This window comes from Ischnura elegans, chromosome 6 (genome assembly GCF_921293095.1).
Source record: "Ischnura elegans chromosome 6, ioIscEleg1.1, whole genome shotgun sequence".
Classification (NCBI taxonomy): domain Eukaryota; kingdom Metazoa; phylum Arthropoda; class Insecta; order Odonata; family Coenagrionidae; genus Ischnura; species Ischnura elegans.
In genome coordinates this window covers 78,864,210-78,891,496 of record NC_060251.1, presented here as the reverse complement: position 1 = coordinate 78,891,496, position 27,287 = coordinate 78,864,210, and the positions used below count along the sequence as shown (strand labels likewise).

Sequence of the window (27,287 nt, the reverse complement as noted above, 5' to 3'; positions counted from 1 at the left end):
TTTACCTAATACAGTTTGAACTAAACTATTTTCATACGATTAATGCTCTTTCTCATTTTTGCACCTTTTTGCCCAATAAATTGCCTAAAATCATGACATCCCATATATTCCCTCATCCACTGATCGTAGATCCATGATTTTGCGTTATTTTAAGGCTTAATTAATTTGGTTAATACATTATTTATCAAAGACATTTATGTCAGTATGTAGATTATATCTTTCAGCGTTTAAAAATATTTCGCTAAATTTTCGTAAAGACTCCATCTCAGAATCACCCGATACCGTTATTTAGCAATATGGACTATAATGTAACAAAAAACAAATTAGCGACAAATCATAAATATTAAAAAAAAAATTTAATCATTAAATTTTTGCCATGTGGCCCTTAGCCTCCGCCATTAGAAGCACATTCAGTAGGCTCAAAATACAAGTACTTACGTAAAGGGGCGGTCTTGCAAGGCCAGTTGGTTGGCAAACTCCGTGGGCCCCGAGCTTTGGAGGACCCCACAACGCTCGCGTCAATTGTGAAACTTTTATGAAAGGTGTCATAAAAAAGACTCAGATTACTTGAACCGATTTTTTTTGCAACTATAAAATTCCGCGTTTTCATTATTTGCAGCATACTCAGAGTAAAAATATTCTATAAAAATAAATAAAATAAAGGTATCAGCAGATAAAAGAGAACCTGATGCTTTATTGAAAGTGGTATTGAAAAATGTTGATTTAGAGGTTTTTAGATGCCATTGCACTTTCATGGAACAAATTCATAAAATAGGTGATATAACCATTATACTTACATTATTAAATTTTATAAGCTGTGTAGTTCTCAATTTTCACAATATTTTTTATTACGAAATTTCTAGAGTTTATTAACTTTTACCTAGGTTTTTTAGAGCCAGAATAGCCCCAAAATCTATTTCTTCGTATGCAATTTCCTAAATTTTCCCGCAAGAGGACCACCACAAACCCTGGTAAGGAGGGTCCTATCATGAGCCCCGGCCGAGAGCCCTTAATAACCCTAGACCGCTCCTGAGTACACGGATATACTGATTGCTCCTTACCGAAGTGCAAGTGGTATGTCCTAAACCTTCAATTATAACTTATCAACGTCGCATTTATAAGTTATTTGTATAAATAACATTTTTTGGCGAAATTTATGTGAAAGCAGTATAATTAGAAAAAAATCATAATGTGAGATGACATGAACTTCAACCTAGGACGAAGTGGATCCCTTCAACCAATGAAACTAACACAGCCACTCTCCAATCACCCAAGGTGATATTTAAATGAGTAATTGATCAAATAACAACTTATCCCTATTTATGTATGTGTAATTTGAATGAGTCAACTTGGTACTCAAGACTTCATGCTGTTTTTCAACCCAAATCTTCAGCTTTACTCTCGCATAAACTTTGCCAAAAGCATTTGGTAAAAAATGTAAATAACACATACTGATGGTGCTGATACTTTTCGGGAGCAACGGGACGTATCACATCGGTCTGGATCAAGGGATACCTACAAGTTTTTACGCCGCTTTGCATGGTGAATGATCATACGGATGGAATCATTCGCACTGCCGTCATTCATGGGATCATGCGAGTATTGAATAATCATTTGCATGACGGTTCATTCGCGAATTTTTCCGTTGTTCTCTGCGAATTATTTCATTCGCATGATCATTCACCGTGGATAACGGCCTGTTGGCAAGGCGAGCACTTCACGAGCATTCACTTCGTGGGGTCATGCGTGCACCTTTAGTGGTACGTTCGCGCAAGGCCGTATTCAGAAATTTTTTCGGGGGTTAATTTGGAGTGTGTACACCTGTGACTGTATCCTCCAAACGGTTTGGAAAGGGGGGTGTTTGAACTCCTTGCTCCCCTCCCCCCTCGCTACGGCCTTGCATCCGGAGAGGGGTAGTTACCCTTCGCCTTGGCGGAAGGGAAGGGTCGCCTGCGGGGCGAATCAATGGAGGAGGTCCCCGGTATAAACATTTTAAGCGGGGCGCTGCTCGATCCAGCCAGGCGGTGGCGGGGCGCACCCACACCCGCCGACCCTTCTCCCACGGAGTCGTGTGTGCGAGTGTGGCGTCAGCGCGGAAAAGTGTGGATGACGTCACCGAGCTCCCGCTCGCCCGCCCTCTGTCGGTCACTGGGCCCTTCAGGCGGCAGCGGTTAGCTTTCCCCTCCCCTCCCTGCGATTCCCCTCTTCCCCTCCCCCCCACCAATCCACCCTCCCAGTTCCCGTATCCAAACGCCTTGTGTCTCACTCTCGTTTTCTCCTCGCTGCAGCACAGGCACGTAGTGAATCGAGGAGAGCTGCAAGAGACACGTTTCTCGGTCAGTCGCGCTGGTGATACTCGAACGGAACGTCAACAAAGGCTCCTCAACCGGTTCATCGCCGACCATCTCAGTGTTGGGCTGCTCCTCGTCCTTCGTGTCAAGGGTTTCCACTCAGTGTCATCGCCATGCCCAACTGCCCCAAGTGCGACAAGCCGGTGTACTTTGGTGAGTACCTTCTTGTCTCTCACTGATCGGTTTTTGTGTAAGTTTGTGCGCGTGTATTCCAGATCGCAGTAAGCCTTCTCGCGCTTGCATCGGCCTTCTGTGTCCCCAGGGGCCAAATCCACTCCTTTAAAAAAAATCAATTATTGGATACCATTTCGTCGATAATGTTGTTATTCCAGTCTGCCCCCGATTTATGATAACCGTCTGGAATATGTTAATGGTAGTGTTGAATGGGGAAGCGGTGATCATGTTTACATATTTAATTTTCCACTGCACGTAAATTTAATGTAACCCTGGCGTAATTTTATCTAATTATTGAGTTGGAATGTAACCGCGGTTTCCTTTTTGAAGAGCTCACTTATGTGATGTTTAGATTAAAAACGTAAGCGAATAGCTCCAGTCAAATCCTGGTGTAGCTGAGTTTATATGGAAATTGCTTTGCAAGTCCCTGTTTAGCATTTTTAAGGTGTGCATGAAGTATTGCTCCGTGTGTTACCGTACTTATTTTTCATACGTATTTTAAAGTTTAATGTACTATTGTTTCATATCATATATACGTAAATACCCTGATCTTGGAATTCGTAAGGTACAGGTAGGTGCCCCAAGGCACCCATTTCACGCCACTTCTGCTTCGTGATGGTGTGGCAACTGCTGCATTTGTTTACAGTTTCAGTTGTGCAGTAATCTTATAGCCCATCAAAATTAAAATTGAAGCCAATTTGGTCTAATAGGAAGGAAATTGGATCTAATACTTGGTTTGTTTACATTCTCGGACTGCGTCATTAGATGAGGATGCTACGTGGTTTTCTATGGTAAAATAAGTATGAGAATAGGAGTAAGGCGATTGTACAACGACTTGATTAATTTTTTACGTATAAGCATAGCCGTAGTGCGAATTTATCCCTCTATTGTTAAAACAGCTGATCGCAAGAAGGCCGGAGGATGCAAATTCCCTCGCTGAGGGGTGCGGGTTGCTAAAGCAGGTCATATCGATTTTCAGTTGAACTCGTGCGGTTGAGAAAATATTTCAAAAATTTCTAATAAATTTTTCTCCCGCATGTTTCCCCTTGTTTTTTTTAATACTCATGTGTTATTTGTTAGCTTTTAGTGCGCATTTTCCAGTGAAAACAATTTAAGGTGGTCTGTTGCTACATTCATTACTTCATTATCTAACAAGCACCCGTAAGGCCATTATTGTTATATTTAGTGATTTCGTGTGAAGTCATTCAGTTATATTCGTGATTCTTGGTTTACTGGAAGTTAGTGTTTTTTTTGTATGCATGCATGAATATTAAAATATGTAAATTATTGATCTCTGTGAGTTTCTCTTTCCGTCGCATATTACTGTTTTTTATGCTATCATTCAAGTTTCTTGGGTAAATTTTTTTTATGGAAAATGAATTCCTACATCATTTGCATACAAAAGAGCACTTCATTAGGGCATGCCGATGGCTGTTCACATGCATTAATAATATTTATTATTGTGCGCAATGGAGCGTAGATGGGTGGTTTGATATTTTTCATTTACTTTCGATTAATTTAGTCAGTATATGTTACTGACTTAAGGATGTCTTTCGGAGGATATATTGGGAATGTACGAAAAAATGCGAAATTTATCGTGAATTTTACGTACCACCCGAGTTGTCCTTACGGTATGCTATCCTGGAACTCTCACCATACTCACTTCTGTTCGTTACAACAAATAACAATTGTTTCTGTTAAACTCTGTTCTATGGAATGGGTTTTGCTTTTTAATGTCAAGGCATTTTATTTAAAGACTTGGAGCAAATTTCAAATGTTACTTTTCTAAAGCATACGTCCTAATGTTGGACATTTGTTCCTAAAAATTGAAAGAGCATACGATATCATCAGTCAACCTGCCCAGAATTTTCTGGGTATAATCTTCTCATTAGGAAGGACGAAGTGCTGGACATGGTGGGTGAGGAGAGGAAGCTTTTATATGAGATACGGAGGAGACAGAAGGTATGGATGGAGGGAGCACTTTGCGGAGTGAGGATGTTGAAAACAGTGCTATTGTGTAGAATTTTAGGTAACCGTGGGAGAGGAAAGAAGAGAAAAGGATTTTTTTTAGATAGAAGGAAAGGGGGTAGGCCTTACTGTGAATTGAAGAGGGAAGTACATGGAGGAAGGGGAGGCTGCCAGAGTGCTTCTTAAGTACTCGATGGGAGTCTACCTTAATCGCTAGAATACTTTAATAAAAAGCTTCTCTTGAAAAAAATACTGGTGAAGTGTCCGTGATGATTTTTCCCTCAACCATTAATTTCTAAAATCGTCTTTCTATTGATTATTAACCACGCTTTTCAAGGATTAGAATAATTAAAATACTCTCTTTCTAGAACGCTCCTTTAGTGTGCCCATATTTAAGCAGTGTGTGAATTGACCGACTGTATCCCGCCGGCTTCGGTGGCGGCGGGATAGTCCTCTCCTTCCACGCTGAAGGTCGCGGGCTCGAGTCCCGCTGTGGTAAGCTTCCCCTAACCAGGGCATGGTTGTTTATGGTCATCCTTTGTTATTTTTTGTAAAGGCCAATGAGCGCTGTTTTTGGGGCAATGAAAATAAATAAAGAATAAAAAAAATATTCTGTAGATTTGGGCACCGTGATGACGTCTTAAAAATGTTGAAAAGACGTTATTGAAAAGGCTTGCTTCAAAGACCGCGTGGCAGAAAGCCTTAAGATTTTAAAACCCGATGCGGTTGACCATGTTGACAGGAGATAATTGTCCGTCTTGTACGGCCTCCCTTGCTTACTTTATGGAAACAACGCTCTTTCCCTCGTAGTGTGGTTATCTACAGCGCTTCCAAGTAGAGAGCCGTACGGTTGCTCCCCGCCTTCGTATGGTCTCTCGCTCATTATCTCCGTGGCGTCTACCCGAATCACGTAATCCGAGAGCGGAACAGCTGACGCTCCATGCCCTTCGTCCTTAAAACAAAAACAAAAAAAAACTTTATAGCGGGTCGCGTCGCTCTCGGTGCATCCGCTCTGTAACGGATGGAGTTTGTGAGCTGTGGAAACGGGTGTGAATAAAAACCGCAATCATATTTGTTGATGGACTATGGAAAATATATATTCGTGAAGGAAATTCCCCTTTTTTGTCAAGGTTTTTTTTTCTCAAAACTGAAAAATATCAGTAGATGACGAGTTACAGCGCTAGTTTAATTTAATTTTTGACTATTCTCATCATATTTTTACACTTACGCAATTCTTTAATTTAGGTCGATTCGTTTCATGTTTTTATTTTTTTCATTGTTCTAATCTTGCATGGATTTGTTTCAGGAATTACTAACATTTGGCATGCTTTGCCTTGTAATGAATGCGCACGTATTTCATTTTGTTATTTTGCGCATTCTGCATGTTGGCGATTGATCACCCTGTGCCAAACTCCCTAGATCTGTCTCGCAGTGTATTATCAGAGAGGAGAATCCTCCTTATCCTCGGTATTATGTAGGTGTAGAATTCTCCTGTTTTATATCCTTCATCACGTCCTCCTCATTGCCCCTCTTTTACCGTTCTTCTCTTCCACTTGTTCTTCAACGATTGTTTCACATTACGTATCTCGTGATGTGGCCGGTTGAATTTTCCTTTCTTTTTCTCAAGGATTTCATAAGACCTCTCATGTCTTCTACTCTTCTTTAAGACTTCCATGTTAAGTACTCACGCGGTCTATTTGATTTTCGTTGTTTTTCTGTTACGCCACTTTTCGAACTCTTCCAACCTTGAATTCTCCGGAGCTGTCATCAATCACGCTAACTTCTATCAGTATGCATGCTCCAAATGTGGATGAATTTCTACCTTATTACAAAACTTTAATGTTCCCAGCTTTGGGTAGATTCCTCCGTTGTAAGAATGCCCTTTTCGCTTGGGGTGACCTACCATATCTTTCTTGCGTCGTCCATCGCTGGTTATGCTATTCTGCTACTCCGTCAGCTACTCTGGTAGCAGAAGTTCACATCTATAAAATACCACCTGGAAGTAACTACGTTATCTCGGGTTAAAAATGTGGTGAAGATCCTTTACCTTCCTCAACTTTCCTTATTCCTCTGCCGTTTTATGATTTTTAGTCTTGTAAGAGAGATTCCGAAGTCATATTAAAAATCGGAAAGTGGCCTAAAATAACAAGCATATTCCTGCTTTACATTCGATATAAGCGAGTCTCACCCATCACCTGATCTCAGATAATGCTATTTCACTATTGCGCAGTTTCCGAAAATTCCTCTTGCCTATGATTTCTCTGTGGCATAGCAACGTAGCTTTGTCTAAAGCCGAAACAACGGTTAAATATGAAGGAGGCAGATTTTCAATCATCTTGAGATGACATTTTCTTTACCCTTTTAATTTAATTATTTATTACGAATTATTCGTATCCCTATAATTTAATTATTTATTGCGTAATATTCATTTTATTTTAGGCTAAATTATTGACTAAATTTATTTTATTTCGGAACAGAAATTGTATAACTTCAGTCTTAAACTCCTTATCTCTTTACTTCAGGAGTGCCGACTTACAAAAAATATTGGGGGGCCCAAACCGGGGACCTTGCCCCGGTAAATTTTTTATAAGTATAGTGAATTTTAAGTTTTTTAAGCATTTTAGAAGAGCAATTGGTCAACATTAGAACCCTGATCATTCGAATCTCGATATCTGGACACTCTGGGGAAAATCGACAAGCCTGACACATTTTTCCTCACATCTGTAACGAATTTTTGGGGGGGCTCGGGCCCCCTCAGGCCCCATGGAGTCGGCGCCACTGCTTTACTTATATGATATAACGTGGTGTATGTATTTATATGGAGAAGGAGGAGAATGGAGAAAGTGAAGTTGATGGAGAGGATGAAAAGGAAAACGAAGGAGTGGACATGGTGGATGAGGGGAGGCAGCTTCTCGATAGGATACGAAGGAGACAGAAGGTATGGATGGAGCGAGTGCTGAGCAGGAGAGGAGGTCGAAACTGTTAGAGGGTAGAATGTTAGGTAAACGAGCGAGAGAAAGGAAGAGAATGGGATTTTCAGTTAGAATGGAAGGGTGTAGGTTTTACTGCGAATTGAAGAGGAGAGTGCTTGAAGGAATGGGAGGCTCCCAGAATGCTTCTCGAGTACTCCATGTAAACTTACCTTAATCGTTAGAATACATAAATAAATCAATTCTTCGCACATGGCCGCATCGTTGTACGAGCGTATAGGTCATACGTGGGTACATTTCGGTGGGCTAGTACGTTCCGAAGATATACTTTAGTTAGTACATGGTGTATAATTAGATGGGAAACTTGGATTGGAATTCGATATGTGTGTATTTTATAACTCGGATGGAACCAGTGTTAGACCGTAGGCTGGAAACTAGACTAAACCTTTTACGTAAATTGAAGCGTTGACATGGGAAAGGTAGTTAGTCATAAATAATCGAAATTTCATTTATTCATGGAGAAGGTGGTAAATGCATATTCCAATGGCCTGGATAAGGTAGAGAATCAATTGCAAAAATATATCAGTTGCTACGATTGACGAAATTCGTATACCAATAAAAGCTTAACACTGTTGGCAAACCTCTTCCTTTCGTCTACCGAAAAATTCACATTTAGTGATTTACTACCTTTCCCATGTCAACGCTTCAATCCAAGAGCAGTTTATTTTCCTAGGAAGTTAGCCATATCTTTCGATCGACAACATACTCCTTTAGATCAGATTATAACAATAAAATAAGGAAGATGGGCTATTGGTCAGATAGATTTAGAATGCCTTTTTTGCGATCGATAAGGGACTTTTACGTCGGCGTTGGCACTTGCAAATAGTTTAGTTGGCCTGTAGTGTAGCTTACTTTATGTATTCCTTGATGCATTTTTCTGAATTTACCTAGTATTTCTAACAGCATGTTTTGCATGTTCTAGCTTCATTGACATTTGGCTTTCATGTGTAAGTGGAAGGGAAGAAGGATAAGAGAAGACCCGTAATAAGTTGGTCATTGTACAAGTCAAGGATGTAAATACGAAGAAATTCGTCGCTATGAAAAGGATATCGGATAGGAGACAGCAGTGTAGAGTTGTGTCAAACCAATCTTTGGATTGTTGGCTAATAATAATCATGTAGTTGGCAAGTTTTGTCTTGGCATGAATGTGGAAGTATAATTTGCTGGTATAGGTAACATTTTTATGACCGTGTGGTGTGCATGTTGGAATCCTCTTGCTTGCTGATGAGTGGTAACCCCCTGCCAAACACCATAGAAGTGGCTCGAAGGGTATTATGTAGGTGCAGATGTACTCACGCGTGACCCGAGGCGACGCATCATGTCGCGACGTGTTGTCGAATCCTGGGGCCACGCGCGCGCGAGGGATGCAGGTCTCATCACCTTGAACGGGGTGGGTCCAAGTCGTTACATCCTTGCAGGAGGGGCGGGATGCTGAGCCCCTGACCCCTTTCCTCCTCTCCTCACTTGGCCGTATGTTTGCGATCGATATGATTTTGAGCCGTTCTCGGGTCGTTTGTGGGACAAAAACTAGCGCGCTGACGAGTCGCGCGTGCATTTTTTCCATTTTTATTTGTAAATTCCCTTCACTCCTCTCGTACGATCTCACTCTCACACTAACTCAGGAATCACAGTTACCGGAATCGCGGGATCTCATCAGGGCTGGAAACCTTGGAATTTCGGGACTTAACACGCAAGGATTACGGGGTTGAAACTCTTCTTTCCGGTGACTGATGATTTTCTGGGAGGAACTTCATACGGTTATTACCGAGTTAACGAAGGATGAGTGAATTTTAGTGCGTATTTTTTGCTCTTTGATGTGATTTTTCATTGATGGGAATCTTTATACAGAGTTTTTGCTTTCTCAAAAGAGTACAAATTCATTAAATTGAATACAGAAAAAATATTTTACGATTTTCGTATATGTTCTTTTATTTTTTTATTTTTCGTTATACGAGAAAAAAGGTTTAATGATTAGTAATTTTTAAATATCTTTTTATAATATATCTAATCTCATCATCGAACATAAAACTATCATGTATGTCCCAATTTTTTAGTAAATGGTATGAAATTGTTATCAGTGTTTTCATAAAACTCAGCCGTAATACTTCATGTTTATTACTCATTTTACACCTTACGCATGCATTGTTACAAATCAATTACTGAGTAGCATAATTAACCTTTATTCGAAAAACATGGACAAGGGCCAAGCCACTTTAATGCAATCGCTCCCGTAATGCCGTTGAAGAGTCAAGCTTTTTTGTTTTCCGGACGAATGTTGCATGGGGGACCAGTGTGGTTAAAAATGGGTTTGCCGTTATGGATCGAGAAAGGTGTGACATATATATGCCAGGACACCTTACGAAGGCTCTCTCATTCTTCCAAGAAATTTCCGCTCGATGTACTCACAATGGGCTGGAAGATTTAATGTGATAAAGAAGGTGAAATTAATATGTTTTAGAAGGGTGGGTAATAAACTCCGAAGTGCTGATATAGGCACGTTCCCAGAAAATGGAATGGAGACTTGCGGAGTAACTGTCGCAAAATCAGGAATAAAGTGTTTCTGCTAAATTAGGCTGTTTTGAAACACAGTTTGTATCACCTAAGTGGATTGAAAAACATTGTGGCTCTGAGCACAGGCGGAGGATAGCAAAATATTCGAGTGATATTGAACTGACTGGAATAAAGTTACCCATTTGTAAAACGTTTGAAGATACTCCACCTTTGCGAGGATAATGATGAGCGAGTAGTCGTTCATAAGTCAATAATAGAATGCCTTTGCATGGATGTTGATTTCGGGGAAGACAGGGAGAATTTGTTTATGGTTGGAGCACCCCGGCTTAACATTGGCGTGTTTTTTATACTCTTACTACCACTTAAATATTTCATTCCGTTCTGAAAGTCATACTGCTTACGTATTTTTTCCGGGTATTCTCTTCAAGGAAACGTCAGGAAATTTCTTTTCCACGATTTTGCGACAGAAATCATTTACTTTCATGCGTCAAAGAAATATTCTCGTATTGTAAATTCATTGTCTTTCCTTGAAACTCCCCCCTGCTGCTCTTTCTCATTGTCAACAATTGAGTTCGTATTTTATCAGAAACCCGAGAGTTGACGTCTTACTTAATTGTCCCATTACACTTTATGTCGCGGCTAATCGTATTCATTGATTTCACCGTTTTCCTCACATATTCATGGTGCGCCCGTTATTTGTGTTGATTTTGAGGATTATGGAAGAGGTTGGCGGATTTACTAAAATGCTCCGAAACTATCCTTGAATATATAATTTTTATCTCAATCTCCTCATCTGGGTGATAGGTTGTTGTCGGAATATGATTCATTGTTTCTCTTTGTCTTTCTGTAGTTCTGGTCAAATTTAGCAACAACCAATGCTTTCTGTTCATTAAAATTTCCCCATTTACTTTACCAAATTTTCCAGAAAGAACGAAGAAACAATGTTAGACTGTCAGTTGAGAAACCATCGATGTTATTTATATTCGTGTAATTATTGATTTCATTTGCAAAGTTTTAAGGACATTCACATCGCGGCAATTCATTTCTCGCGCTGGCATATATCGCGTGTTTATTCTATGAATTTTTTTACGATGTGAATGAAATGAGGTTGAAAAAGTGATCTACCCGGTCTGGATTCCTTCGCGCTTCGAGTAAAGTAATCACGCTGAGTATGTTCTCCTCGCTCGACTTGCGATCTCCGTTTGATCCGAGTATCTTTGACACGCTAACAGTGAGGGTAGCGTTTTTCGACTTCCTCGTCTTAAAAGGACCGTTTATCGTGTTCTTTTTTCTATTGCAGTTCATAGGCCGGCTTCATTAAGTTATGATGTTGAGGCTCAATTTGGCCCTCTCGTCTGAGTTGCATGCCCATCCATGTTGCATCTGCGTTGTGACATGTCGCATCCCTTTGCGTTCGCTAGTTTACAATCCGTTGCAAAATTCTGTCACCAGAGTTGGATGACCTATGGTTCAAGGAACGGTCATTCGATTTTAATGCAAAGTAAATTATAATACAGCTCCTGAGTAATGGTATGAAAATCATTTTGATGTTAATTTTTTCGTTATTCGCACCGAGTTAAATTTCAGGCGCATTTTCATCTGCTTGCCACATGGTTGTAACTCATTTACACCTTTGTGGAAACAAAACTGATTGATATTTCATCATTTTCTTTATATTAATTTTAGCTGAAGACTTTTGTAATAGTCGTATGAATTTCCATTATGCTCATTACTTTTTTAATTATTAATGCAAATTTAAACGTGTTAAAACACACTGGACGCGTCCCCATTGGTTCGCATAGGGTCAGGAATAATATAAGCTTCGTTAGCTCCAAAAGAAGCTTTGTTGGCATTGTTTCCAGGTCCAATTGCAAATCATATAATTAGAGATGCATTTTCCAACGCGAAAGTGTAGGATTTTTTTTCCAAAGACAAATAAAATGAATATAAGGCTCAGAAATTAAAGTATGGCCTTTGTCGCAAAACCCCAAGCGCACGAGTAAAGCTGATATTTTGTTTTATTTTTCGGGCAAAAAGCTGGTATCCCGACACTCCTCGTCAATCGCTCATTTAGGCGGCTAAAGGAGTAGTATTTGGATGAACGTGATGTAAACAGCTAGGGCGGTGCTGAGGAGCAGGGCTCTTGTGTCTGTAGCCCTGCAATGTCCCATATTAGCCTAGTAAAATGACTTCGGAAGTAATTATGATTTTTTTAGTTTTGAAATTTAAAGTGCATTTGGGTTCATTCTATAATTTCGTAAACAAAGCATATCTCGTACTCGTAAGCGTATCATGGATCACTCAACTCGTAGACAAGCCCTGATGACGATGGACGATACGGTTACCGAAACGTCGAAAGAGATGGAGAGACTTACCCTGTGGGAAACCCGAAACAACTTCAACATCGTCATACGCCGGGATATCCTAAAATTTTTCTTCAAAGCTTATCTCCGTATTATCATAAGCGTATTATCTTAGATCTCCAGCGTAATCATATTGCCACATACATCAACACAAACGTTTATCGACGTTGGTGCGATCCAACTAAACATTCATCCAGTTTTCGAGGCTCTATAGTAAGTCGTCAAAATTTAATACGGATCATTTCAACCTATTTGTATGAAAATTATCTTTGGTTTCTGCTGTATGTCACAAAAGCCAAATGAAAATAACATTGAGAAATAATCAGTACCAAATATTTGCATGGAGAAGTGAATAAAATCATATAATTTCCGTGGAAAAGTCTCGAGAGCCAGAACAGCAGTAATGCAATCTTCCTCTTAAAGAAAATTTTGTTTGAAAATATAAAGTTACTAGCTGACCCGGCGAACTTCGTATCGCCTAACAATTAATAAACTTACAGTTTACTTACACCATTTATAAATCAAGAGCGGCTGTATCGTTTTTAATCATGTGTAATTTATTATAATGAAATAAGGATACAAATTCAATAAAACTACGTAAATGAGTACCAAAATTGCTTGTCAGAAAGACATTTTCTTTATTGAATCTACTTAGGGTGGATCGGAGCACGTTTACGCGGATTTTTTTCAACAAATTTTCTTACGTTTTAGCTCAAGAAATTTTGGGCATTGTGGTTTAATAAAGCAGTTCATGAAATAAAAATTATACGTATTCAGTGGTTGGCTATTTGCGTTATTAGCTGTAAAAAAATGTTTTTAGGTCCAAGTCCGTTGCATACACTTGGCCCATTCAGGGGGGAGGTTGACACAACCCCAGACCGACGCTTGACTGATGCTCAAAATCGTGCAAGAAAAGCCCATATGAGGCAGCATTTGCATTAAATGACTTAAGGCGCGCCAGTTTTAGTATCTCTGTTTGGTAAAAATGCACTGCGTAAACGTACTGCATGCGTAAACGCACCACGGTGAGCCCTACACATTCGGGTTTAATGTCTTGTGTCAAGCACCTTCTGATAAACAACAGTTTTTGTTTTGTTATCAGGCGCAAGATGAAGCAGATGAAGCTAAATAAATATAGCGAAGCAAAGCAGTGACGCAGCGAGGGGAGGTTTTGGGGAATAACCCCCCCCCCAAGAGCTTAGAGAATTTTTTTATGAAAGATTTTGTTATTAATATTAGGGGGACGGATGACTAACAAACAAAACATATTTAACTATTCACACAGCCGCAAAACCCACTATTTTGAACTGTTTATCTATTTTGTAAAATGTCTGAGGGAAGTGCCCCCACACTTCCCGCTTACCTTAGCGAGTTTTCTATACCCTACAGACCCGTGGTATTAGCTGCGCCCAAAACCCCCTATCCTAGCTACGCAATTGAAGGGAAGGAAGAAATACAGAGGATGGTTTATCGACTCGTGAACATAGCACGTTAAATTGACCATGAGAAAATCATGGGTTTTCATTAGCACATGAGCACAAACAACACAAAAACTGAAAGACTGACCATGCGATTTTTTAATCGTTATCACGAATGCAACACGAATTGGAAATTGAATAAGTTTAAGCTCAAAAGGGCATATGAGTTGAGATAATGGAATCTACGGAATAAGGACTTCCTCACCTTTGAATTTTCCTTTGAGTGAAGTTGCGTGAATCACATTCATTACCAATTATTTTAATCACCAAACACGTTCCGTTGGATAGTTATGGTTGGTTTAGGCTTCGAAAGATCATGAACACAGAAACTACATTTTTCTGTAAATCGTGCCTTGGTAAGCCAGGTATGTCCAAGGACTTAAAATATTCAGATAGATAGTTGGTGATTTCTTCTTCGTTTGTTACACATTTAAAAGATTCGAATTCATGCAGAGTACGAACTATTTGAATTTACCTCGTTTTAGTCATCCGCATCTTAGTTCTTGCTCGCTAAATCAACCATCTTTGATTCTTTTGGAGATCAATCATATTCTGGAACTCTTTGTTGATGAGCTCACTGAAACTAATTTGAAATCATTCCAAGGAAATGAGTTAAAACTACTCGATTCCTCGACAGGAACACGGACATTACCGTTTGTCAACAATTGCTTGGAGATTAGTTTACAAACACGGTAGTGAAGTGTCAACTCGAGCTGGGCCACGGCTGGGCTTACAATTAGCTCGAATTAAATTTTTTAAATGTAATTTCAATTTAATTAATATTTTGAATATATTTAGTAATTAAAATGTTATATTGTTACTAAATTCAGTTATTAAAGTGGTAAAAACAAAACAAATTATTTAATTTGTAGTTTTGACCGACTTATCAATTGTTGTGTTACTATAACTCCTAAAAGCATGTCCATAGGAAAGAGATGAATTTTTTTTGTGAAATTATCCTTTTTTTAATAGCCTATATGTTAACCCCGCCTGAGACGAATCCAATGAACCAAATCTCATTGAAATCGGTGCAGCCGTTCTCGAGTTATAAGTGTTCTAACTAACACGATTTTCGACTTTCTTTTATATATATAGATATTAATCACATGACTGATTATAGTTCGCATTCATTTTAAGTTCTTTTTCTCAGTAGGAATTGAAGATTCCTGTGGATTTGCACCGTTTCCACGAATAACGGAATTGGTAGTTGACGTAAAGCATGCTCCCATTGAGGCAGAATAAGTTGTTAAAGAATCGATATAAATAAATTGAGCATTCGAAAAAATGAAAACTTTACATTTATAACCTTCATGTTTGTAGATTGGTGTGGTTGATGTGCAAAAGCAGTTCAGCCTGTCTGAGATTTTTAGAGCCGAAGTTAATACAATGGCACGCCGATTTCGTCACAGTGCTGTCGTAAAGTTTATCCCAAGGGTAATGTGGTGATGTCACTGACGTACTTGGATGGACACTAAGTACGTCGGACTTGCCTCAAGAAAGCTCACGCCTACTGTATGAGTCAGTTCATGTCTGACTTAAGGCATTGTCTTTGTTTTCTTGAATACGTAGAGCCTTCGATTATCATCATTAAATTAAAGAAAACAATACACTTTCTAAAATTGGCAAAAATATTATGCTAGTTTCTGCAGAAAGAATAGTGAATATGAAGGCGTATTTTGAAGGTAAAACAAGTTGAGGTGAGATGTGGTGGAGTCGTTCCATCTTCCAACTACAGATAAGATGTGGTAGAACATTTCCTCTTTATAGAAGAATATGAAATGGATATTTCATTCATGTGTAATAGATGGCTTCTTTCGTTCAATGTGGGAGAACGTAATTAACGAAAACTTGTTGTTTGATATTTGAAAAGTGAACTTTCTTACACCTCAATCCCTAGCACCTTTCATTAAAAATCAACTTATGTCACATCATGTGGTAGCTAATATTGTAAAAATAGAATTAAATGATAAGATAAAAAGCTTTGAAATAGGAAATATCGGCAAATACGGACCCGGAGAGAAGGAAAACTGAATAATTGCGAAAACTGGACATTTAACTCGATGCTACTGGTTACGTGACTCGACCGAACCTGCGTCAATGCAGTTAATTACTAAATTAGTGCAAAGTGAAGAGAGTCTACTGCATCGTAAGAAAACAATTCTTTGATTCCTTATCTCATTGGATAAGATTGCATAAATGAGATTATAATACAATTAAGGTGTATTAATCTTGAGTCATGAATAATATTTTCAACAAATTACCAGTCGGATGGGTCATTAGAACACTGAGAATTTAAATTAACACTGAGGAAGAGTAAATATTTATGGATTTCACGATAAGGAGTTGAATTTTATTTTTGTGTATTAACAGTTTATTGTAACGTTGAGAATGAGGTTCTTTTTTGGGATAGGGGACCGGCCAGAGTTTCTTGTCCCATGTAGACCTAAAATAAAGTTTTTATCTGAATAATTATTATCATGGTTTGAAGAGCGGAGACTATTTCTCTCTCTTCGGGCCCTAGGATGCTCAGCACTGACTATAGCTGCCCGCTTTGCACGCGCATAGCTTCGTCCTGAGGCTTTAAAGGGAATGTCAACCGGGGCTCATTTGCGTGACCTGGTTTTTCGCCTAAAGGCCTGGCCAAGATTTCGATATTTTACTTCCCCCATCTTTCAGGCTCCCGTGTTGGTAGTTGCGTTTTTATCTCGGTTGCTGGTGCGATACGATGCGAAATTTTAACTTGGTGGGCGCGTTGTTTCTTGGGTCAGTTTTTCTCAAAATAAGTTTCATAATTTATCTAGTTGCTACGCTAAAAACGATGGAAATTTTGCTGCTATTCATCCACCTCGAGCATTTAAGGTAGCGTCATAAATAAAATTTAACCTTGGAAATGTGTGTTTGGATCTGGTTTAGTTTTGATTCATTTTTCACTGTGCATGGTTTTTTATCTAGGTTGTACACTAGGGCGGATCGCAAAAATCGATTTTTTTCAAATCCATCTGGCCCAATGAAAAAAAGTTGTGGGACCGATCAAAAATAAGGCCTGAAAAATTTGAGACCTGTACGTGAACCCCTGACCCTCGCTCAAATGCAATTTAGGGGGGGAAGTTCAAAATTCGAAAAACATAATATTTTATGGTCATTTCCTATAGATTTTGCCGAGTTACTGTACTGTTAGGGTAAAATTTCGTGCATTTTGACGTATCTGCCACCGTTTAGCCACAAAATGCCTAATTTGAGTCCGCGTCCGCGAAGAAAATATTCCAACGCCCACGCAGCGTCGCGGATACCAGAGCCGCAGGCCGATCCCTTCCCCTCAACGCTCGCTTCTCCCCATCCCACGCCTCTAATACAGCTAAATTCATCTCGCGCATGCTGCTAGGAGGTCGTTATCTTTGATAATATAAATCAGAAGCTGGTAGAAGGTAAAAAACGATGCGTAGTGAGACGACTTGTCCCTTATTTGGCGCCTCGTCGTCGTTAAACAAATCGATGTTACCAACTTTTAGAGAAGTGATGAAATATTTTTAGATCTGCGCACGCAGGAAAGGAGACTACGGTCTATGAAGACGCCTCACGAGTGGCTATGAAGGTGTGCGAACTATGGTGACGCGCTTCTCTTCCATTATGAATGTGACTAAATGGATTTAGCGGTACCACAGGAAGTACTAAAACTTACGGAAAATCGTAATAGGCCAAAAGTAGGGTTTTATTGAAGTATAAGACTCAAAAACTTTAAAGGAACATTTTAAATTATGCGATATTTTTGCGTGTAAGTGCATGGAGGAGCATAAGGTTCCCCCAATGAAGAAGTATTTTGAGAGACAAGCTGACGAAAAGAAAGATGATGGCTGCTGGATTGAACCCTGAAGAAACTCGACTACTGAGGAAAAAAGGGAATCGTAGGAGAGTGTTGAGTCATCATCGTCAATTCTTGTACGGGAAAATAGTATCAAAAATTTTCTTCATCAATTCATCCGATGAAAATTAAACTGGCGAGAAATTAGCCGATTTGTATCTCTACTTTCCTCATAAAATAAACATTAAGGACTATAAGCTCAAATTGGAACTTCTTCGGGGAAAATGCGTCTGCCAACTGTGATAGAGGTATATGCAAGAACCAAGCAACCGCAATGATCGTTCCCGCAACTTTAGCTGACGCAAAAGTCATAACTTCGTAAGATACATTCAAGCTAGTGTACCATAATTACTTACGTAGACAGAAAAAGATTCTAATTACTGTGAATAAGAAAAGAGAGGTGTCATCAAAGGGCCTTATTTTATTGGAATGAAAGACTACACTCATGTCTGATGAAAAAAGGGAAGAGGACTTATCAATACAAGTTTAGAGGGGAATGTGTGGTGTTAGTTGAAGAAACAGGTTCCCACTTTTGGAGGTTTGCCTCCCCCGTCGGAGGATTAGCAAAAGTTACAAAATCTGCGATTATCGATTCCTTTCCGAGTGAAAATTAGATACACAGAATTAAAAAGGATTTTATTATGGTGGTACCAAGCGAATACCGCCCAAAAAGGAGGCATCATCCCTTTGCTATAAGCATAATTCCAACATCCCTTGCAGTGTGGGTAGACTCTTCTCGGGATTCCCACCGGGTTAATTTTTCCATAATGGCCAACATTTCAAGCTCCGACTCGGGGCTCATCCTAAGGGATAAATTGTGTTGAACCCCGAAAAGAGTTCACCCACATCATTCGCCGGGAAAGCATCAATTCCTATTTCATCCTTTACAGTGGTCTATTTGCTAATTGCACTATGTTGACTTGGATTTGCGACATAAACGTTGGGAGGGTAATCTAGGGACCCAATTTGCGTTTCTGCAAGGATGCGTTTGGCGATCAATCCGAGATATTTTTAATTGCTGGATTTTAATATCGACGTAAAGTACTACCCGCTGATGATATATATAGGAGAGAGACTCCGGTTCCTTCGGCTATATCTGAGCTTAGCGCTGTGGAATTTAAAAATCTATTGATGAAAGTTCAAATTTAAATTTAAATATTCCTTTTTTTATACAATCGGACGAGAGATTCGCGAAAAAAATTACCAAAACTTTGTTGACAGCAGCAAAAGACGAGGAGTGACACTAACATAAGATATACAGACTGGAAAGCAGGTAATTGAGTAATTCTTTCGTGATTGTTCCTTACCGGACGATGCTGATACATCAAATAATAGTAAGACTAACGAAGAAAGACGCACTTGGTGTGAATTTTGGTGCATCTGGGGCGTTCGAGGGGGGAGCGGGGAGGGGACGCCGGCGGCCTTCACCCAAAATCCATTTAGTCACAGCTGTCGGAGAATACCGGAATAGAAGTGCATAACCTAAGTTACCTAACCTTCAAAGCCACTCGAGAGGCGTCTTCATAGACCGTAGTCTCCTTTCCTGCGTGCGCAGATCTAAAAATATTTCATCACTTCTCTAAAAGTTGGTAACATCGATTTGTTTAACGACGACGAGGCGCCAAATAAGGGACAAGTCGTCTCACTACGCATCGTTTTTTACCTTCTACCATCTTCTGATTTATATTATCAAAGATAACGACCTCCTAGCAGCATGCGCGAGATGAATTTAGCTGTATTAGAGGCGTGGGAGGGGGAGAAGCGAGCGTGGAGGGGAAGGGATCGGCCTGCGGCTCTGGTATCCGCGACGCTGCGTGGGCGTTGGAATATTTTCTTCGCGGACGCGGACTCAAATTAGGCATTTTGTGGCTAAACGGTGGCAGATACGTCAAAATGCACGAAATTTTTGCCCTAATAGGGCAGTAACTCGGCAAAATCTATAGGAAATGACCATAAAATATTATATTTTTCGAATTTTGACCCTCCCCCCCTAAATTGCATTTGAGCGAGGGTCAGGGGTTCACGTACAGGTCTCAAATTTTTCAGGCCTTATTTTTGATCGGTCCCACAACTTTTTTTCATTGGGCCAGATGGATTTGAAAAAAAATCGATTTTTGCGATCCGCCCTATTGTACACCCCTGGAATTTCGAACGCTCGAATTAATAACTGAACTAGAATACCTTCAGTTTTTTCATATTTACGTAACTTTTTTTAACTATTGCTACACACACTGATGTCGTTCTGGATTAATAATCCACCGAAATTAGCTAACGCAGCCAAAAATTTAATCCCAAATTTTTTCCTAATAAGGTGGTAAATCATGGGCGTTCTTGGATTCAGTGTTTGTCCCACACTGTGGGTTGAGGTGGATGCACTTCAAAGACAGGGGTCTTTATTGAAAAGATAGTGCTCACTTTCTTATATCTATATCTGTGTATATAAGATATTATTCAGCATTATATCATGCAATTGGTATATTCAATTATCTGTAAGCTTCCTCTTGTCTGCTGTGACAATGATGAAGGCACACACTATCAACATGGTTATTGTACAAATACGACAGTATTTGAGTCACCGATTTGGTCTAAAACCGTGGTCGTATTCGTCTATTTGTCCACGTGTGTCTAATGGAAGGAGTATTTTGAGATTAAAGTAAGTTTGGGAGTATGTCTATTTTTAACCAACGACCCATTTAGGACCGATTCGTGTCATATTTTGTGTGCACCACAATTATAGTAAAACTAAAGTGTATAATAAAGCGTTATATTTGTCCCTATGTCTTGGAATATCGAATGGGGAAGGGAAGAATAAGTTTTGTTTCTAGCATACAACCAAAAGCTTTGTGGTTTATAGCATGCCATCCAATTTCGAACGATCGCCTCTTGACTTTCCTTTTTTTAGCTCTTTCTCTGGGGCCGTTAAATAATTTTTTCCCCTTTTCTTTTTGCGTGCCCTCAGTGTGTCCCGTTGGCGACGCAATGTCGGCCGGTCCTTGGGCTCCGTGACCGTCCACTTTTGGGCCGTCTAATTGGGAAAGCAACGCGGATGAAGTGAAAACCAATGGAGCGTGAAAGCGCTTGCTGAAATCACTCGTCTGGAGAAGCAGTCGTCTCCCTCCGCGGCGGGATGTGAACTCACGGACGGTGATAGCGAGCCGAAATCCTTGTTTTGTGACTTAGAGTCGCCGTTTCATTTCAATGGGACGGTTATTACAACTCCTGGCTAAACTTTTGTCCTCTCTCTTATTCAGTGTGTTAAATTCTCCGAAACTGGGTTAATGCAACGTTTTTCCGTGCATATTGTTGTTGTAATTTTGTCACTTATTTCGACGTTGACTCGAAAAATAAGTCATGGTAAGCAGTCTATACTGGTCTTATACTCACTTGAGGTCCAGTGACCCCTCTCCTCTGTTAAACTGCGGTAAAAATTGAGGCAATGGTCCGAAGTTATCGTGGTGCTAACAACCTTACCGGCCCTCGGAATCACCGTATGTGGCTCGCTCACTGTGCATATTTGTATATTAGTTTCGTATTTATGGCATCGATTTGCGAAACGTTATTTTTCCTCGAATACTTGTAATCGAGATGTGTAGTAGCTTAATATTTAATACTTTATGCTTATTTGATTGGTTATTTCAATATATTTGATTATGACTGCTGGTATTTGATTAAAGCGAGGGCCTCTACCTAATTATATACTATCAAAGTTATTCTTGAAACCAATGAATTCTCTCGCTTGGTCAATCCCACGGTAGTCCTCGCATTGTCGTAGCGGATGTCTTGGACACATGTGATTACTGTACGTACTTCATTACGTACAGTAATCACTACGTACCACACTTCTTCATTTGTGGATTTTCATTTGAATTCATTACGCCAGTAATTTTGGAATAAAAGTATCACGATTCCGATGGAGATAAAATAGACCGTTTGAAGACAAAGGTTGAAGAAATAATAAAATGTAGGGGACAAAATGGAATTAAATCGATAGCGTGAGTGTGAAGATATGTTTTGTATGAGTATTTAAAGTTTAAGGCTTGCGGATTTTTCCTTATCCCTTACAATAATGCTAGATGCTGATTTTGCAGTTTTTCGACGTTCGTCATTTCCTTGTGTTGCGCGTTGATATTGCGGAACTTCTTCGGAACTATCCTCCATCAATCCGTACTTCTAGATTGTGGACATAGTAGAAGATATTACGGCATTTTCCTCTTCACGTATATATGCTTATCTTTCCGCATTGAGGAAAGGAGTCTGGACTAGGCATGGGTCCTCCGAATCTGCGACACTCAGCATCTCTATTGATTTTCTCAGAGCAGATGCTTTGCTAGGACGTGTCATCGTCATTGCAAAATTATGAGTATCTTCCTACTCTGGGTCTTGAGCTAATAAATAGTTGACTTTGCCTATTTTAGCTTTTATTCTCGCATCTACCACGCATGGATTGTGTGAAAAATGAGCTGATGAGATTCTCTCGTGTAAATGCCGCGTCGTTCGTGTAATACGGGAGGGGTCAGTGAGCAAATGAAATGAAATATGCCACTTGGGTGGGAAATTGAGTAATAATGGGCAAAAGTTAAAGTGATACTGCACGAAAGATTGAGATGTGGCAATGGAGACTATTTTTTTTAGCTGGGGTGAAATGAAATCAGGGAGATTTTAAATAAAGGCGCCAGCATTGGTTTAGGCGGTGTTTATGGCAGGACTTCGGTGAATTGCCTTTAGGTTAAAATAAGGAATTAAAGCAAAACTGGAAGCTTGAATGTGGTGTCATGGCTTCACATTAGCAATGATAAGTCACGTAAAAATGATTTGCGGTAGTCACGACGTGTTTTGTAGACACAACAGCTTATAAAACAAAGGGAGTATGAAGGGTGAAGTTTTGTAGCATCTCATTTTTTGGTGTGGTGGAATAAAGCGGTGTGTTTGGCTGGCAATAATAAAATGTCCAGTGGCGTGTGGTGATGAATGAGAGGAAAGTGTTGGATGTCATTGTAAGCAAGTGGAGTTGTTTTGGTTTGGTATTAAAAAAATGACTGAATGGATACTCGTGGAAAATTTTATAAGGTTCATTTAAGTACTGTAGAGAAAGGAGAAGAAAGGAATTTTATAATGTTTTCGAAACAATGCATGATAACTATAACATTTAGTCCGATTGAAATATATTTCTGTTGGTAAGAATTATTTACTATTGAATTATGCAGTTATGAATACTTAAATCAACTCCTGTTGATTTGGGAGACATTAAGTGGAAGTGCTTTATTATTGCTAGAAAACGATAAAAGGACAAGGTTAAGATATTTGAAATGGAGATATTGCTGTCTCTTATATTAGCTGCTACACTAAGGTAAAGGCAATTTACCCACCTACTACTTTAGTTGCGCTAAGTACAGTATCATCAGATGGATGCTTGAACACCGTGCTAATTTCATCATTAATTAAAATGCTGTAATGAGCCAAGAATTTTTCATTAAACCTTGATCACACAGTTCATAAAGCAATCGTGTCTAATAACCTTTCCATACCGAATGCGCTTGCTCCATGATCTTTTCTCTGTATCCTCATGCCTTTTACCTACATGTTTGTGCAATTGATTTTAAAAAATTTGCTTGATGACGTAGATAGAAGCAGCTCCTCCTCAACCTTCATCTCTTTTTTTCCAGCGTCACTGAAGTTTGGATTACTAATATTGTTTTTTTTTTTAGCTCAGCAGAAAAGCTTTCTCGAGTAAACATTGTGTGGGCATCCGCCCTTGGGTGGTGAAGGGCTGCACGGTGTTTCTCCGCGACTCGAAAGCAAACGCTCGACTTGGTATTTTTGCCTGCATTTTGAAATTCCTAATGCTTGCTGGAATTTGAACCGAACCGCCTTATCTTGAAGTTATTAACGCTCACAAGGAATGTGCATGCGACCATTATCCTTAAAGAGTGTCGTCATGCTTTTTTCTGTAGTGTTTGCCTCTGCGTGGTCTACGTTGAGAGTTATGCGATGATGTATACTTTTATGTATACTTTTTTCCGGAGATAATTTAATGCTTGCTTCCCTGCATATTTCCTTTGTAAGCTATTTCTATAATGGTACTCCACGCAATTTTATGAATCATATCGAGTGTATGCCCATCTCATTTGCCTTATAACCCCTTGTAAAAACTCTTTTAAGGCTACAATTCTAAAATACTTGTTACCGTGAACATGCGAGAGTGTTAATTTTGCAATGAACTCCATTCCCCAAGCAAGCAAAAGTAAATGCGCTAAATAGCGAATCTATTTCGAGAGATTTTACATCAAGAACAAATTTTGTATGAATGTGGAAGTTTAATTTGTTAGTATGCGCAACATTTTATGATTGTGTGGTGTGCATGTGAAGGAATCCTATTACATGCTGCAAGCTGCTGGTTGATAACCCCCTGCCAAACACCCTACATCTACATCTACATAATACCCCGCAAGCCGCCTAAAAGGCGTGTGGCAGGGGGTGTTAGGACACCAGCCGTTTACAGCTATTAAAAAAAAAAAGAAGAAGAAGTGCTCTAACGAGGTTGGGACAAGCGTTTATTGAAGTCCTTTATTGTTCGGGGGAAAAACGAATTCTTATATCTATCCGTTCGGCTAAAAATCTCTCTTAATTTATCGCTTCTGTCGGACCTGGAAATATAGTGTGGCTCTAAGATTATGTTCTCTGTGTCGCTCTTAAATATATCCATTCTCAATTGCTCAAGCAATCTAAGCCTAGCGCGCAGCCTCCGAGTCTCCAACGGCTCCCAGCCTAATTCGCTTAACATCTGGGTAACACTGTCTGTACGCCCGTAGCGGTTTTTGACGAAACGCGCAGCCTTCCTTTGTATCTTATTCAGCTCGCGGATTAAGTCTTTCTGCACTGGATCCCATACACTCGCTGCATATTCAAGGTGCGGTCGGACGAGAGCGAAATAGCACCTTTCTTTTACTTTCTCATCCGAAAATCTTCCCACAATACGCTTGACGAATCCTAATTTCTTCAGGGCTATGCCGCAAATATTCTTTATATGAGTTCCCCACGTGAGGTTCGAGGTTATCGTAACTCCCAGGTACTTCACTTCGTCTGTTGCCTTTATGTTAATGCCATCCACTGCATAAACATTGTTAGTGTTGGACGAATTCCGCAAAAAATGTACCGCCATGCATTTGCTCAGATTAAGTTAGAGTCCCCACTCTTGACTCCACAAATGAACGTTGTTTAAGTCCGATGATAGATTTTCATAGTCAGAGTGAAAAGTGAGTTTTTGAGTGAGAAAAGTGAGTGACCCTAGAGGTGACTCGGAGGGTATCATCTAGATTTAGATGAATGTTCTCAAATTGTAACAGTGTAACCGCCAGATTTTAGTACTCCGTTTCACTGCTGAAAATTGTTTATATTTAAATTTAATTTTTTACGTAATTTATTCTGTCATAAAATTGTACCGTGGGCTCCCATAAAATGAGCCGTTACACTTTTTTAGTCTAACTAGGCTACATACGGGAGTCTCCGGCGCCGACGCTGACTATGCTAAAAAAAACTCCGCTCAAGGATATATACTCGATATTTGAGCATATTTTTGGGTTTCTAAACTGTGGAAGTTGAATTTTTGTCGATTTTTGACGCCAGGCTTCGTCGAACGCCGTATAATGTACGTAACTCAAAGCGCATTGAAATGTTAAAGGCTTACGCGGAGTGGTGCAATAAGAGCAGCTGGGCTTTCGGGTTGTGCTCCGCGTCGAACGACGTGACGCAAAGTTATGTACGAAATTAAGTTATGATATAGTCAATTTTAGCGGAAAAATGGATTGCCAAAATGAATCGGTAACATTATTACGATTTGAGAACATTTGTTCTTGAGGTTACATCTCTCAGAAGTACGCTATGAGGTGTGTTTACTTTTGCTTGGTCGAGGAATGGAGTCCATTGCAATAACATTGCAAATATCTCCGTCGGATGCTCACAGTATTCAGTTCGAATTATTTCGACAGGGTGGACAACCCTAAACACTAAACTGCGTAAAACACATTGCTTCGTAGTCTTCAATAGAAACAAAGTTTCACTTCTCCCACACGTCCACCTGCTACGACCGGTTTTTCGGAAATAGATTCTTCCAAACCTTATATTGTTTACTGCGCATCTGCCGCCAGCTTTTTCAAGGATTAAAGTGCCCTTTAAAGCCACCTGCCTGGGTTAAATTGGGTCATTAGGTCTGTCGGGAGAGAAACATGAAAGGGAAGAAAGAAACGTGGAGTATCGTGGCGTCTCGTGTTTCAAGTCGTAAAATTATGAAGTGAAATCCTAGGGAGTCGATTCCTTTTTTTTTAACCATTTAGTCATTGCTTTTGTTTTTCAACTTCATCGCTAATTATTTGATAAATTGTAGGGGTTGATGGTTATGATGGTTTTAGGATTTTTCTTGCTGGGTTGTGGACTACCTCCTTTTATGGGTATTATATTATTGAAAAAGTTGATGGTTTGAGGCGTAACTTTGTGAAAGCGATTCATTATTAAGATATTTCATGTGAAAGCACAAAATTTCTTCTTTTTCATTCGTCACATGGGCATACCCAGCGAGGGGATAGGGGAAGGGCAACTGCCCCCTCCTAGAAGCGAAAATAAATTTAGTTCAAAACAAAGGTTATGAACAAATTTTCCCTTTGAAGAAAAATGATATTAGTATAAGACATGTAACTAAAATAAAATCATTATTTATTCAAGCAAATAATTATATAAAAACTAATAAGTGCTGTCATTATTTCCTTAAATTTTTGGTTTCATTAATCCTTTCTGTGCAAAAAAGTTACAACTTGAATGACCACGGCTAGCTAGGATTTTGGGTACGTCCATAATTCTTCATTATATCATCGGTCATATAACATAGTTAATTATTGGGTGCATAAGTGTATAATGTCAGTATTTATTGCGTAATCAAACAGGTATTTGAAATAGTTGAATTTTCGCGATTTGTTCGGAGCTTTGAAGGTCTCTGCGTAATTTTAGGCTTTGAAAAATGTAAGCGAATTCTTGAGACTGCATTGCTCAATCCATGTTATCTCTTCGCAAAAAGTCGATATATTGTCCCAAAAAATTGTAACCGAGGATTATGGTGCTCTAAAATAAACTTTCGTAACCCATTGGGAGTGCCACTGTCTGAGATAAGATTTATCGGCGTCTTCAGCTAGTTTGTCGATGTCTCGGGCAGTTCAGCGATGTTTATTCACGAAGGTGACACTAATATCTTCACTATTATCGCTTGGGAAATATCCTCAGTTGAAATTTCCCTAATTTTATCGCTAATTGATTTTTGTTCGAATATTGGTTCCTAATGTTTCTATTGATTTCCAAGTACTGGAAATATAATCATAGTGATAAGCACAAATGGAATTTACCTTAAAACTTTCCCTTTTTTACGTTTTATGTTTCGCCTTACTTAGGAAAAGTGCTGTGAAGTTTCGGCCATGTCATCGTTACTGAACTTTACGGAAACCTAAAGAAATGGTCAAATTTTAAACTTTACACTAATATTAGATTATCATGAAACTCTCTTGATTACTTAAGCGTAATAATCGATGTAGAATTATGAATATTTTCTGTTC

At 39.3% G+C, this 27,287-nt stretch overlaps 1 protein-coding gene across 1 annotated transcript in view; it reads left to right on the top strand.

Moving 5' to 3' along the window:
• Positions 1-27,287, top strand: part of LOC124161039 (cysteine-rich protein 1-like) — a 115,607-nt gene that overhangs the window by 10,379 nt on the left and 77,941 nt on the right. The window contains exon 2 of the mRNA XM_046537186.1: positions 2,289-2,504. Coding sequence (XP_046393142.1) covers positions 2,465-2,504 — 40 coding nt within the window. The 5' untranslated portion in view covers positions 2,289-2,464. The remainder of the gene's footprint in view (positions 1-2,288; positions 2,505-27,287) is intronic.